At 35.2% G+C, this 14,752-nt stretch overlaps 1 protein-coding gene across 2 annotated transcripts; it reads left to right on the top strand.

Annotated features, from left to right (window-relative positions):
• The first annotated feature begins 5,933 nt into the window (after window positions 1-5,933).
• Window positions 5,934-9,940, top strand: LOC119640251 (exostosin-2). Of its 2 annotated transcripts, XM_038038144.1 has the most exons (4): window positions 5,934-6,138; window positions 6,282-7,833; window positions 7,901-8,060; window positions 9,359-9,940. In XM_038038144.1, exons 2-4 carry the CDS (start codon window positions 6,387-6,389, stop codon window positions 9,858-9,860), a joined length of 2,109 nt encoding a protein of 702 aa, XP_037894072.1. In that variant the 5' UTR covers window positions 5,934-6,138; window positions 6,282-6,386; the 3' UTR covers window positions 9,861-9,940. The 2 variants fall into 2 exon arrangements, with proteins under 2 accessions (XP_037894072.1, XP_037894073.1); XM_038038145.1 differs by having other exon boundaries at window positions 5,935-7,833; window positions 7,907-8,060.
• Window positions 9,941-14,752: the final 4,812 nt, after the last annotated feature.

The raw sequence follows: 14,752 nt of genomic DNA, 5'->3' as shown, positions 1-14,752 counted from the left end.
CACTTTTCGAATATTTTTTGAATAGCGAGTTTTTTCTATTCTTGTGAGGTCAACAATGCTTGATCGGAACAGATGCAGCAATAGCTAGATTTAATGTATTGTAGAACGATGACAATAACCTTTCACTACTACCGGTTGAGAAATCAAGGGTCAAATGTGAAAGACGATTTTTTAGTAATACAATATTGATTTTATGAAAATCATAATAATTATTTAAAAAAGTTTGATTTGGCACATTAAGGCAATTCAACAAAACATCATTCATATGATGAAAGGAAATGCATATTGATGGATGATAAGGATCCTCAGGTAAACTAAAAGGTGGACAACGATTTACGTAAATCTCGGGAAAATTGGCAAAGCAGAGATCAAGCAGTCTACCATTACAATTAGGTGTACGATTATATTGACCCAAATTATGATCAAACAATTCACTAAAGAACACAACAGCCCTATCAGACGTTGAAGTAGGAACCAAACAGCCAGAATTATCAGTGTTACACCAAGTGACTTGAGGCAAATTGAAGTCACCCAATGCAACGACCAAATCGGTGGGTCTAGACCGCTTGGCCACTTCACAAATGAGGGCAGCGTGTTTCTTGTAAATGGAGATATCAGAAGTTGGGGAAATATAGAAGCAGGTTAGAAATAGCTGTTTATTAGGCATTTTCGCACGAATGGCGGTAAATTCAGCGTCAGGAGAAGTGGGAAATTCTATTGAATTGGACGGGACTGACGCAGATATGGCAATTAATACACCACCACCAATGCGATTCACTCGATCATTTCTAAACACTTGGAAAGAATTATGAAAAAGTTCCGAATGTAGATCGGGTTTTAGCCAAGTTTCAGTAAAGGCCAAACAGAAAAATTCCATGCTCACTGAATTTAGAAAAGTGGAACGAATTTCCGAATTTAGGCCCCTAACATTTTGATAAATGAGAGATAGTGGGCCTGAAGAAACATTTAGGCGATAAGGTTATTGCTTTGGTATTACGGGTACGATCTCGAGGGATAAATTCCTTAATCAAAGATCCTACTGGCCACAGTAGTTTGTTTAAGAACATATCACTGTTTTCAGTCGGAACTAGTATTTTAAGAGAGGAGATTGCCCTGGATTGAGAATGAGCCATTTTGAAAATGCTAACGCGCTTTAAGTTGACTGTTTGGACTTTCGCCGCCAGATAACTTTTTATGTTATCCAATATTTGTGCCAGTGTTGACACAAATATTGCTTTTCTGGGAGGGACTGCCGTCAAGCATATATCATTAGTTGGAACAGGAGAGCTCACGCTTGGAAAGTTTAAAGTTAGGGAGAATATAGATGGCGTTATCGCCCTTGCAGCAGCAGCTTGTGCTACTTGGCCAGTCATGCCACCAGCGTCACATTCGAACAGCCAGGGGGAGAGGATGATTTATTTTTCTCTTTATTATTTTTAGGCGATGGCGCTTGATTAGAGTGAGTGGCGGCCCATGGCGGAGATACCCTTGCCACTTCAGCGTAGCTTAAAGCGGAAAGACTTGCCGGCTTGTTTGTAACTATTTTATTGCCAACCGACTCAACAATATCGGAAACATTAGCGTTCATTTTAGAGTTAGAGGGAGTGGTAACTTGTACCATCGAATCAGATTTAGAGAAACTCAGAGGTGACGTCCCACACGCTACGCTACGAGTCGTTACTTTTCTGGCTTAGGTAGAAGATGAGTACTCAGTAAAACGGCACTCACCTGTGGAATTAAAGAGTATAAATGACGACCATAAGGTGAATTATCCCACCGCTGTTGTCAAGAAAAAACTGAATGCCTTTTGTTGATAGTCCTCAGATCTGCAGGAATCATACCACGATCAGTAAAATGGGATGGTCTTGAAAATGCAATTTTATCTGCAGTGTTGTTTAGAAGAACGCCCATCTGACTAGCATCCCAGAGAAAGTGAAAACAAAACGTATCAGATTTGAGGCTAGGAGTAAAGATCTAATTTCTAATATTTAGGGGTGAGTTTTACCTGACGGAAGTGATTGTAAAGCGGATAAGACAAGTTTACTGTCTGATACTATAAGGAATTTCTTTTGAGGTTGAGTACTCGTTAAACAGATATTGTCAGGAACGCTACACATTCAGCTGAAAACGTAGTACTATATGAGATGTAGGCTTCTATATTAATTTCTGGCAACCAAACACCGCTGCCTACAACCTCGGTCTTAGATCCAACACCAACGATGAGTGACCAAGTTCGAGTAACGTTGTAACCGGAGTAACTGTGGATTTTCTCACTGGTAAGAATGTAGTTTCTGGTCGAGAATATTGAGAAGCAAGAGGAATTTTGAATAAGCTATGTACAGCAGTTCCTAGAATTTCGAAGTTACTAGATTTGTCAGCAAAGACTTTAAAGATGGAGAGAGGGGAATTAAGAGATATAAAGTTCTAAATGAAAGATAAGGCCGGATGGTTCTGAAAAGATATTCTCTATCTGGAAATTCTCTTAAACGAAAAATGCTGAGTAAATGAAATCTTGTAGAGGCATATCATTTGCCATCTGTTTCAAGTTTAGTGTGTATGTAGAATTCTTGCCACCAGGAGCCACTCAGATGCATTTACATTGGATTCTGCATAAATACATAAGGTCTTTTTTTAGGGTGTCCAATAGGAGTGAACAGGCTTATTCTAATTTTGGTCTGATTAAGCCAACATACAGTGCAAGAAGACTCAGAGCCCCAAGAAATACCACAAATGGATTTCAATTCATTAATGAGTTGAAAACATTGTTTGGCAGTTTTGTCAATGTGAGCTGCGCGGGAACGTTGCGAGCGTAGGGCAAAGCCTAAAAAGTCGAAAGTTTTAACAAACGGGATAGAAGAACCATAGACGAGCAGGGAAGTAATCGGGGGATTTTTCCTTTTTTTTGAAAAGACCAATTATTTGGTCTTATTGACTGAAAGTGATTCAAGACGAGAAGCGTTGGAACTAAACCTGACAATATCGTCAGCATAGCCCAGAATTGAGATTCTTCAGGAAGGAAACTGAAAATTTGGTTAATATATAAATTAAAGCAAAGAGGACTCAAGATAGATTCCTGAAAAACACCTGTAAAAGATCTCCTTTGTACAACAGTATCATCATTGCTAATTAGCTTGCTCTTATAGAGGAAAGGTTATATAAGAAATTGTAGAATTTCGTAGGGAGATTCAAAGGATAGGTTTTAAGATATTGATATTGACAGAATCAAATACTGAGGTTATGTCTAGAAAAAGGGCAATGAGAATGTGGTTCGTAGCAAACGCTGAATTTATTGCTGGCCACAAAGTAACAATGTTGTCTTGGGCAGATCTGCAACATCTAAAACCAAATTGAAGATTGCAGAGGATATGTGCGGATTTTAGACGTGAGTATAACACTTTCCCGAAAAATTTTTGTAAGGATAGAAACTAATGCAATACATGTGTAAGAATTAACATTGATTGGCGATTTGTTCTTCTTTCTTAAAGTGAAGATTTGAAGTAGTACCAGGAAGAGGATATATAGCCGTTAATTAGAATATTGTTAAATTCTTTTAGTAAGATTAGTCTGATTTTAATATTCAAGATTTTGAGGCGATTGTTACGAATACCATCTAGGCCCGAAGCTAAGTCTTTTGAGAAATGAAGGGTTTTATCGACCTCAAAGGGAGATATGGCGCTTAAGAAAAAATGATCTCGTTCCCCAATGAGTGAAGCAGGGGGTATTATAAGACCAGAAGGCCCCCCAAGCTTGTATCAGAGAGCAAGTGATACCTCTGAAAATTCTGGCAGCGCGCCAAACATCTGAGATTGACATGTCACTATTGACATTTTCACAAAATTTTTTCCAACCTTTACCTCTCTCCAGGCTGAGATTGTAAGTATACTCCTTTTAAATATACTTCTCTTAAATATTCTGCAATTAAGTTGAGCTATTTTCATTATTGAATGAGAGAGAATCCGAAGGGAGTCGCTGGTCAAGAATACTCTTGTGAAGGGCGTGAGATAAGTGTAGGGGAGTTAATAATAAAATTTGATTCAGAAGACGGCTTGATATTACGTAGTTTTTGAATACGATCAGAGATTTGAGATAAATTAGAGAAAGTGGTAGAATCAGTGATCATTTCTTGATCGGAAGGAATGTTGTCTGTGCTGTGTGTCACAGTCCCGGGATTTGAAGATTTTATGTTGGAAAGGGAGATGGTGATTTCAGGAGTTATCGCCTTCTTGGTTGGAACTGAGACAGTAGATTCAGTGTTTGGTCGTTTGATTCTTTGTTGAGAAGCCAGTGAAAGTGGCTTAAAGAAGCTCCTCAGAGAAATTGAAAAATTTGGATTATTTGGGAGTGCGTAAGTTCTCTGACAAAAAGAGTAAACTTGTGGTTTGAGACGTTCTGCTGTGTCCTTTTTGACTTACCAATTTTCTTGTATGTTGGACAAGTTTTGGAATTAGAAAGTTTCTCACCCTTGCAATTAATGCGTTTTTTAGTATATTGAGTACAATTTATGGAGCAATCGTGGGTTGCGCCACAAGAAAGGCAGAGAGACTTTTGGCGCGAGCACACCTTATTAGTGTGGCCGAAACTCCAACATTTGCGGCATTGTAACATCAGCTCGTAACATATGGTTTTACCGGGAAGTTAATGCCTTTCAAACATATGTGGGAAGATAAAACATTCCCGAAAAAACTTATACGTACTGTGTCCAAAGGCACACGAGAGTGAGAGATTTGGTCGAATTTGTAAAAACGCGTTATAAATGTCGGCCAACTTCGATAATTGGCAAAGCATTTTTTCTGGACTGGCACTTCTGGTGTCGACATAAGCTCTGGCCTGGAGATGATGCGGCCTTGTGGGCGAATAATATTTCGCAGAGTGAATTTTGTAGATTTAGAGATGATAAACATTCAAATTATGAAATGGAATGGAGTGGGAGTGAGTAATGATGCTCTTTGAGTAGGAAGAGCTCCGCAGTAGGATGCGACGTTACAACTTTCCCCAAATTGCGATGATTTACTTTTTCAGATATTTTAGTTGTTGTCTTTTTTTTTATAATACACCTTCCAACACCTACGTTGTACAGATAGTTACTTGCATTGTTTTTGTTTTCCCTTTTGAAATGATTTCGTATTGAATTTTTAATTTCAATTATCGACATATTATAAAGGTGTAACTTTTACATACTTTTAGACGGTTTTTTATCAGGTCAGGTTAAAATTTCATATAATCGTCAATCAGCAAATGAGGATACTTTCTTCTGGTCCGAAAAAAAATTTTGTTTTCAAAGCATAATTCTGAAGGACCGCTAGGTCTTCTTCAGCTTTTTTTGTCGAGCAAATTCGTCGATAGATTCAATAATTTCTTTTTTTTTAATTTTCTTTTTCTTGCTCAAGGAACTGACATTGAAATTTGTCACAACATAAATCAATCCGACGTATCCCAACAAAATTCTATTTTCGAATTCTCTATACTTGTTCTGCAATTTGGCTATAATTTTTTCTTTCAGTTATTAATGCATTGTAACTAAAACTTTGACGGGAAGTATTGGAAAGTTGGCAATAATGATATATGATTAACATCTTCGTGACAATCGTCTGCATTCTAAAAAAGAAATTTTTATTATGGGTGCATATTGAATGCTGTCTTTACATTCAACTAAAATTTTACAACTTGATATGCACGCAACCTTTTGTTGTTGTTTCAGCCAAAGTCGCAGACCAGGAAAAAATATCAAACGTGATGTGTTTACTCATAATAAAAACGTACTTGATATAGTAAAAGCTTCTCTTTCAAAAAAGAAAAACCACCCGTTCCGCTGTTTCTAAATTTTCTTTTTATTTTTAAATCTTTTTCCTTTTTTTTTAGTGAGAGTTGAAACGAAATGAAATGTTAAGTCGTACCATGTATCTAATTTGTTTTGGTTCAGTAACGTATACTTCTTGGCACAAATGTGCAGAAAATAACAATAATAAAAATACTTCAACGACCAGAACTAATTGCTAACTTGGTTAAGGATCTGGCAAAGAATTTCATCTTCGCGTTGAACCGTCTCAAGACAATCACCTGCCGTTGATTCACTGAAATTTAGAAGAAAAAGAGGAAAAGTTATTGATTATCTTTTTCTATCCGGCGTCTTTAAGCGGGGTAGGGAGTTTTATCAAGTATTTCCTCGTTATGTGGTATTATTATTATTATTATTATTATCTTCACATGCATGAAATTTGTATATAACAGAAGAAAGGAACCAATTGAAAAAATAAAAATTTTTTGCTCTGCATAATTGTTAGTTGAAAAGGAGCTCCCTTGCGGTAAAACAAAGTGGAAACGCGCAGAAATTGAAATATTGCCATAAGAAGGATTACAATCTAGGACATATTGGCCTAACTACAACAATGTTAAACAAATTGTCATTAATACGATTCGAAGCCCAGCATAATGTCTGTAATGCAATATTGTCGCTGGCACTTGTATTAAGTGTTGTGTATTTGTATAATTTTTTTAATCAATCCGACGACGTAAAACACTACAAAAGAAATTTTAATATGATATCCTTAAATTTAAACAATATCGATGAGTTACTTTTGCATGATAGCGCGGATACCGCACGTGGTCGCAATGCAAATTGCACTATATGGACCTGTGTCAATATTTATCGGTGTGGCCAAGACCGTATCAAAGTTTTTGTGTATCCGTTGCAAGAATACGTAGATGCAAATTCAGGAGAAAGGGCAGCGCATTTGACTAACGAATTTTATCAAATACTAAATGCAATAGTCAAAAGTCCTTATTACACTCCGAATCCCAATAAAGCGTGTTTATTTGTGCCAAGCATTGATTTGTTAAATCAAAACAATATTCGGGCAGCTTTAGTAAATAAAGCTTTGGGCAGTTTAGAATATTGGAGCGATGGGCAAAACCATTTACTGTTCAACATGCTCCCCGGGACGCACCCATCTTATAACCGTGTGATTGATGTAAACACGGATCAAGCAATAATTTTAGGAGGAGGCTTTGATTCTTGGGCATATAGGGTGGGTTTCGATGTTTCCATTCCGGTTTGGAGTTCCTTACTAAGAAAAGATGTTACGGTAAAAAGCTATAACGAGGAATATCTTCTTATCGCGGCGCAACTGAACATCTTTCCAAAGCACTTGTGGATTCTACAGAACATATCAGAGGAGCACCCCAATGAAATGTTGTTTCTGAAACAATGCGAAAATTCAAGTTTGACCCGCTGCTCTGTGCATTTTAAAAGAAGTGCTTTCCAGTACCCAAAAGTTTTAGGGAAAGGCACATTCTGCCTTCTAGGCCGTAGCCTGCGCTTAGGACAACCAGATCTATTGGAAATGCTAGCTTATAACTGCATACCCGTGGTTGCGGTAGATAACTATGTCTTGCCTTTCGAAGACGTCATTGATTGGCGCTTAGCGTCAATAAGAATACGAGAATCTGAGTTGGCCAGTGTAGTTGACAAATTAAAAGTCGTATCTACAAACCGAAAGGAAGAATTGAAAAATCAAGGGCGTTTGCTCTACAACAAATATTTTCGAAGCTTGGAGGCCCTTACGTTGACCATTCTGGAATATTTGCAGTGTCGCATATTTCCCCATAACAACCGTGACAGAAGAAACTGGAATTTTCTGGACAGCTCAAGTGGTAGAGGCATGAACCCTTTGTTCTTGTCGAGAGTTGTCAATCGTGCTGAAGGTTTCACTGCCGTCATATTAACCTATGATCGAGTTGACAGTTTGTTTTTGTTAATAGAGAAGTTGTCCCTAGTTTCATCTCTGCATAGCATTCTTATAGTGTGGAATAATCAACAAAAGGCTCCACCATTACGTAAGTGTGATGAAAGCCATTACCCTTAACTCTTAATGTTAACTTTATATAAGATTTTTGTTCGAAGTTTCAGCTCTTCCAGTTATCTCGCGGTCTATCAAAATTGTACATACCCGTGATAATCGCCTCTCAAACCGCTTTTTTCCCTACAAGGAAATTCAAACAGAGTCCATACTAACGATTGATGACGACATTAATATGTTAACCGCCGATGAAGTCGATTTTGGGTATTTAATTCATCAGGTAACCAAGAAAGCAACTGTCGAAGTTAATTATTTACTATTATTGTTTTAGCTAACTATTATAGTAATTGACATTTTCTGAAAGCTATGTAAAAGTTATTCCGTTCATACCGTGTTTCTTATAATAGCTCTTAAAAAATGTAGTGCTCGCACGGTTTTGAGATTGTGAGTGCTTTGGAATATGTTTTGTTTTAAAAGGAGAGAGCAGAGATGGTATCGCCACTATTGACGGATCCATATGATATTCAATTAGTACCAGTCTTCAAATGGCCCGTATGAAAATTTTTTGATATTGCGAACACTATTTTACGAGTTCAATTGTTTTAATGACGCCACTCTTGTTGGAAAATATAAATTTTTGTGTGGTGTCACTAAAAAAACTTCAACTTCTAAGCTCATGATCGGGACGTCACGAAATTTTGACACATGTCGCTTGAAGATTGGTACATCCTAAAACCATATGGATTCGTCAATAGTCGTCCCTTATATACCACATACCACTTATTGTAAGAAGTACGCTAACATTACGCAGTTATATGCAACACCCAGGAGAATTGAAAACGACCCAATTTAGTTACGCTGATCGATTCAGAATCATTTCCTAAATCAATTTAATCTTGTCTTCCTGTCTGATATCTGTCCATGAATTGTTATGTTTACCCCGTAGGTCGCCGTTTTAAGGACATATTAAAAAAATTTGCGACTGCCCAAAGTCGCATCCTATTGAAAATGAATTGTATATTTGAGACCACACCTCATATAGCGTTTTATTTTGAAGAAGAAATTATATGGAAAAAATGTTAGTTTTCAATGTTCCACAACAAAAATCTTTTAATAACAGCATTTTGCGATTCTAAATTGGTGCGAAACAGCTTACAACATTAGCTTTACCAAATTATAGCTACGCAGCCTTATATATTGTTACTCAAATGATATAAAGTAGTCCCATAATAATACTTTGAAAGAGAAATAAACCGTGATAAATTTACACTACGTGTGGGTATTTTTTGAGCTTGGCGCTATATAGGAGCTTCCACAAAAGGTATTTTTTCGCTTGGACATATATTTGGGTATATGCGTAGTCTAGGGAATTTAATGGCCGTGTTGTGCGAATATAATCTTTTTACTTGTTCTTAAAAAAGATTTTGTCAAAATGGATGTGAGAATTTTTTTAATATTTTTACGCTTGCAAAAACATAATAAAAATCGGTAACAGTCTTTCTGGTTACTTAAAAAATTAAACGGAAGAGAGCGTATTGTCATTTCTTGCTTTTGCATTACAGATATGAAGTGTGGCGTGAATTTCCTGACCGTATAGTTGGCTTTCCGAGCCGCTTACATGTTTGGAACAACTTCTCCTCTCACTGGCGATATGAGTCTGAATGGACTAATCAAATATCTATGGTTTTGACGGGCGCTGCTTTCCTTCATAAATATTGGAGTTACATGTACACATATCGGATGCCACCTATTATAAAGCAAATCGTAGACTCTCGTATGAATTGTGAAGATATAGCCATGAATTTCCTGATTGCTAACGTCACTAACAAACCACCCATAAAAGTAACGCCACGGAAAAAGTTCAAATGCCCCGAATGTACGAACAACGAGATGCTCTCGGCTGACCTGAATCATATGCGTGAGCGATCGTATTGCATTAACGAATTCACGCAAATTTATGGTCGTATGCCTCTTCGTGCCGTCGAATTTCGGGCAGATCCCGTACTGTTTAAAGACAATTTCCCCGAAAAATTAAAAAGGTTTAGCGATATGGGTACATTGTAAAAATTTCGCTATTAAGAATGTATACAATCTGATATATATATATATATAGAAATACCTATTGATTACATAAAGTTGCAAAATTAGAAAACGAATACCTAACGACAAAAGAGAATTTCTAATTGCAAATGGAGAAAAGTAGTTTCTTATGAACATAGGTCAAATGAATTTTTGAAGTTTATCATGTTATACTTATGGTGAATGCTCTTGCACTTTGTAGTGTGACACTTATAAGTAACGTAATTAACTTCTAATTCAAAAAGTAGTTGATCAACATAATTTTACAAAGGAAATGCCAAGAACAAATCAAATCAGCAACCAAACGTTCATCATTCATTCATTCATCCCTCAAATTATGCTGAGCCTATGCACTAGCATATACCGGATTTTTAAATATCCGATAATGTAGTGTTACTGCATCCTTTTTTAATTTTATAATGACTCTTTAGAATAACGACAACAGACTTTAGCTCTCATACATCAGAGAAACTCGTTTCTTCCTAATTCTTTATTTTAGTATTAACAGTAAATGTTGTAGTTCCCTAGAGCCTGTCGGCCTTTAACTAAGCAGAAAAACATTCCGAAAGTAATAAATACTCACCTTATTACTACCTGAATTTCCTCACAGTTAACATTACTATTATACTTTCTTTAACACTAGATTTACGCCACTTGTTTGACGGGCTTGTGATTTCAAGCTCAAGAATTCCGCACAAACGGGTAGATATCTTCCGATTTTCTACGCTGGTTTTTAATTATTTAATGCAGCAAATGTATATGTCAACTGTTTTTGGGGAACGCGCCCACTTTTCTATTTCTATGTGTGGTATACATATTTTTACTGAAACCCATCAATTTGACGGGTAAGTTTTGTGAATCGTCACAAGCCGCAAATATAAAGATGAAATTTGGCATACCTACGCCTAAACGACCTCTAAAAACAACTGGCTACAAAAATTGTCTCAATCGATTCAGTGATATGTTCACAATTAACGATTAAATGGGTGAGTTAGCATTTATATACCATTTTGCGCTCATTGAGTTCTTTTTGATAATATCGGTACTATGTGATATTACCAGATTTACGGTCATGTTGTTCCGAGATTCGTCTTTTAGACGGATATACTACAAACAAAGTATTTTTACGGGATCAGAAGTTATAGGCAAAAATTTCAAAAAATTGGTTTTTGAAGATCGTTTTAGTTCTTTCTATACTAAAGGCCAGTATGTGAGCAGCTTACGCCCATTTTTTAACCACACATCCTTAGTCGACCAAGAAACTTTAGCTTCCTGTCTTTATATTTGAAACTGTGACGCCTCACAGAATTTACTCGGCAAATTGACGGGTTTCAGTAAAAATAGTTATGTACAAAATGTCCGTAAATCTTGCCTTAAGCTGCATCAAGAAAACTTCTCAAAAATGAGTATCGACCCTTCCTAACAGCGTATTACGAAATATTCACAGCCACCTTTGAATAAACCGTGGCAACTCTATGGTTCTCAATATCAAGTAAATACGATCGTAGTCGTAATCTGTCTGTAGTTATCGCTTACGGCAGGCACCAGATGCATCTAAATTGTCATTTTGCGGAAGCAATCCTTTCTTAGCACTCAGTTCTCGCCCCAGCAGCGCAGGTAAAAATTCATTATAAGATATATGACCTATTTGAGTTCCAAGTATTCTACGACTTTCTTGAAAAACGGTCTCATCGTTCCACGTCTTGTAAGCCTTTAGTTTAATAACTGTGTTGTCTGGCCCATAACAGTTGGCAAAAGATTCTTATTGGCTCGATCATCTCAAAGCAATATTTGCTTTCTCTAAATATTTCTGCACGGGAATTATAGATTATCCGGCATTTGCTGTTCATGATCGTTAACATCGAGTAAAGTCACGTTCAAAAAAGTTGTTACATGATTAACCACATAAAAGAAGCATTCAATGTGATTTTTTTTTTTGCTTTTGGTTTGTTGAGTGAGGATGGTAATTATGATTAGAATATTTGTAAATCTTGTTTAGCTTCTTAAACAAAATTCGGATGCAAACTGTCATCTCATATGTCTCTGGACACATGATAAAACTCTACGCCACCGTCACGATCCAATATAAAGCAGTTACGTAGCTGTAGGCGAATTTGTCCAGGGTTAACGTCGATTTCAAAGGTGTTATATTTATTTGTTTATATAAAGAAATGATATTCTTAATATTTAAAGTTAATTGAGTCAACTACTTTATACTGTCATTTATTGTCAAATTATTTGCTTTGTGTTTCAAAGTAATTCTACTAGAAATCCAATTTTTCTAAAAATATGTTTGACATACGATAAATGCGACCATGCCTTACCCATGTTCATCTAAATTAGTCTTTAGTGCAAATCGTTTTTTGACTTCATTAGATGTAAATGAGTTTTAACAGAGGACCTGGTTATTCCTTCCTCTTCGTCATGACCAAAGTTTTTTAACAGAACTTTGACTTTTTAACAGAATATTCACTCCAAATTCTCACACACTTTAAGAGAATAGAAGTGTTGTTATTTATTGAAGGCAATTCTATTCTCCCTCTATTCTCAACAAATGGTTTTTTTTATTTAAAACTTGTAAAGAAAAGAAACCGGCTAACGGTGGTGTTTTCTGCAAACAAAGAAATTTTTTTTAGTGAGTTGCAAAAAAATTCAAATACGATGATAAACTGAAAAATATAAAAAAAAACCTAAAAAAAATTTAAAAAAGAGGCAAAAATAAAAAAATTCCAAAAAAAACAATTGTGGAAAAAATTAAAAAATATAGATTGAAGATTTCTAGTATAAATACCCTAAACCGTGATAAAATACCGCAAATTATACATAGTTTCCAGCAAGGAAAAAAAAAGCCTTATAGGGATTAAGTCCAAAAAAATCGACCTACGTAGCTTAATTTTTGCGCAACTCATTGGCATGACAAAGTACTGTTACGTAGGAATATAGAAAGATAGCTTTTTCGCCGTATAAAGACTCACTTATTATAAGAACCCTTATATGGTTAATCCATCCAAATGAAAAAAACGGTGCAAATTTATTGAAAACAAGCAGAAGTTTTTAGGCAATTATTACAAAAACATGAGTACATTTCCTGTACTAAAATCACTAGCGCACATTGAAATATTATTGGAACTAAGTTTTCTTGTTGGGAGTGCAACTGATAGTTTCAATACGCTTACCTAGTAAGAGAATAAGCTAACTATAATTAAAGCGTTCTCTCTTTTAAATGCAAGACAAAACTGAACCTAATTTAAAATTTTTATACAATGAATTTTAATATAATTGCTAGTAAATCATTATTAACTTAATTATTTTATTAACATCTTCTTATTAACTTCTTACTATCTTATATTTTAATTATTAACAGGAAAATTAACCTTTCACTAACCTATATGTTAACTCAGAGAGACTTGAACTTGAGATTTGTCTTCTCAATAATTTTTTGTCGAAATTACAACCCAAGAAAATATAGAAAAGTGCAAAGACTCCAAATTTCTCCACTCATAGTTTCGTAATGACAAACTAGATAATAAATCTATTAAACTGTCATTATGGTGGCGAGTTCTTGAGAAAACCGCTATAGACGAGCATCGCGCTCACAAAAATATATATACAAATACTTGAACAATTATTAAAGATTGTAAACAAATTGGATGATTATTCTCACATGTTTGGAATTATTGAGAATCATTTTCAGTTGGCGGCAAATTTTTATACGCTTGTTCTCAGATGCTCTCAATTTTTATACAAATACTTGAACAATTATTAAAAATTGTAAACAAATTGGACGCTTATTCTCACATGTTTGGAATTATTGAGAATCATTTTCAGTTGGCGGCAAATTTTTATACGCTCATTCTCAGTTGCTTGCAATTTTTATACAAATACTTCAACAATTATTAAAAATTGTAAACAAATGTGGACGCTTATTCTCACATGTTAAAACGTTACAGTTGCGTTCATCAAAACTATGCTTATGAATTTAAAGCCAGGTGCGAAAAGAAGTTGTACGAAGTATGCAAAAAAAATTTTAAACATATAAAAATATCGAAATAAAATATAAAAGAAAGAAGTAGTTTTACGAAAATTAAATTAAAAATTAGTGTGATGTTTAATAAACTAAGTTGTTGAAGAGAAAGAAGGTGACGCAACGCGTATTTTTCACATCTAGTGAAAAATGAAACTATTTTTATAAATCTGAAAGGAAAACGCATTCTAAACGAAATCGCAGTAAGCAATCGAAATGTTTTTGTGTTTATACAAATATATAGATATATTTTTCTAAGGTTGCGGCCATGAAATGAAAATCATGGCAGTCTATTTCAAATTTCCCGCATCGACCTATCATTCGCATGTATAGGGGCACTTCAGTAAAAGAGTTTACATGGAAAAACATTGGACTAGGCATGATAACAATTCTTGGCTCATCAGCAAACGGTACAAAAAGAAATTAACTCGCCAAAAAACTACATCTTGTAAGGAAGCAGCGAAACAACCAATCGGAAAAGCCCATTAAACCGCTTCTACATCGAGCATCGAGCAGTGGTACGACTGGATAGTACCAAAAACGGGAAGCCACCAAATAGTCTAAGCACCGGGAGTGCAGTGACGCACCGAACCACCCCGAAGAATAAATAAGAATATAGGCTATGTTAAAAAAAAGAGCATTAAAAAAAAAAATAAGGGTAGAAAATAAAATTAAAAAAGAAAATAATGAAATAAGAAAAAAATACAACAAAAAATAAACGCAACAATAATAATAATAAAAAAAAAAACGAAAATATAAGTAAAAAAATAAATATATATATAAATGTGTATATAAATAGATAAAAAGAAAGAAATACATCAATAAGAAAAAAACGAGAATAAATAGATAAATA

The sequence above is a fragment of the Glossina fuscipes genome, unplaced genomic scaffold (genome assembly GCF_014805625.2).
Source record: "Glossina fuscipes isolate IAEA_lab_2018 unplaced genomic scaffold, Yale_Gfus_2 116, whole genome shotgun sequence".
NCBI lineage: Eukaryota > Metazoa > Arthropoda > Insecta > Diptera > Glossinidae > Glossina > Glossina fuscipes.
This window is presented reverse-complemented; position numbering and strand designations above follow the sequence as displayed.

Excerpts from the sequence above, each read along its gene's own strand:
- LOC119640251 (XM_038038144.1), top strand. The coding sequence starts at position 6,387 with ATGTTAAACAAATTGTCATTAATACGATTCGAAGCCCAGCATAATGTC. Across the intron at positions 7,834-7,900 it reads ACAAAAGGCTCCACCATTAC|TTTCAGCTCTTCCAGTTATC; the intron begins GTAAGTGTGATG and ends TTTTGTTCGAAG. Across the intron at positions 8,061-9,358 it reads GCCGATGAAGTCGATTTTGG|ATATGAAGTGTGGCGTGAAT; the intron begins GTATTTAATTCA and ends TTTGCATTACAG.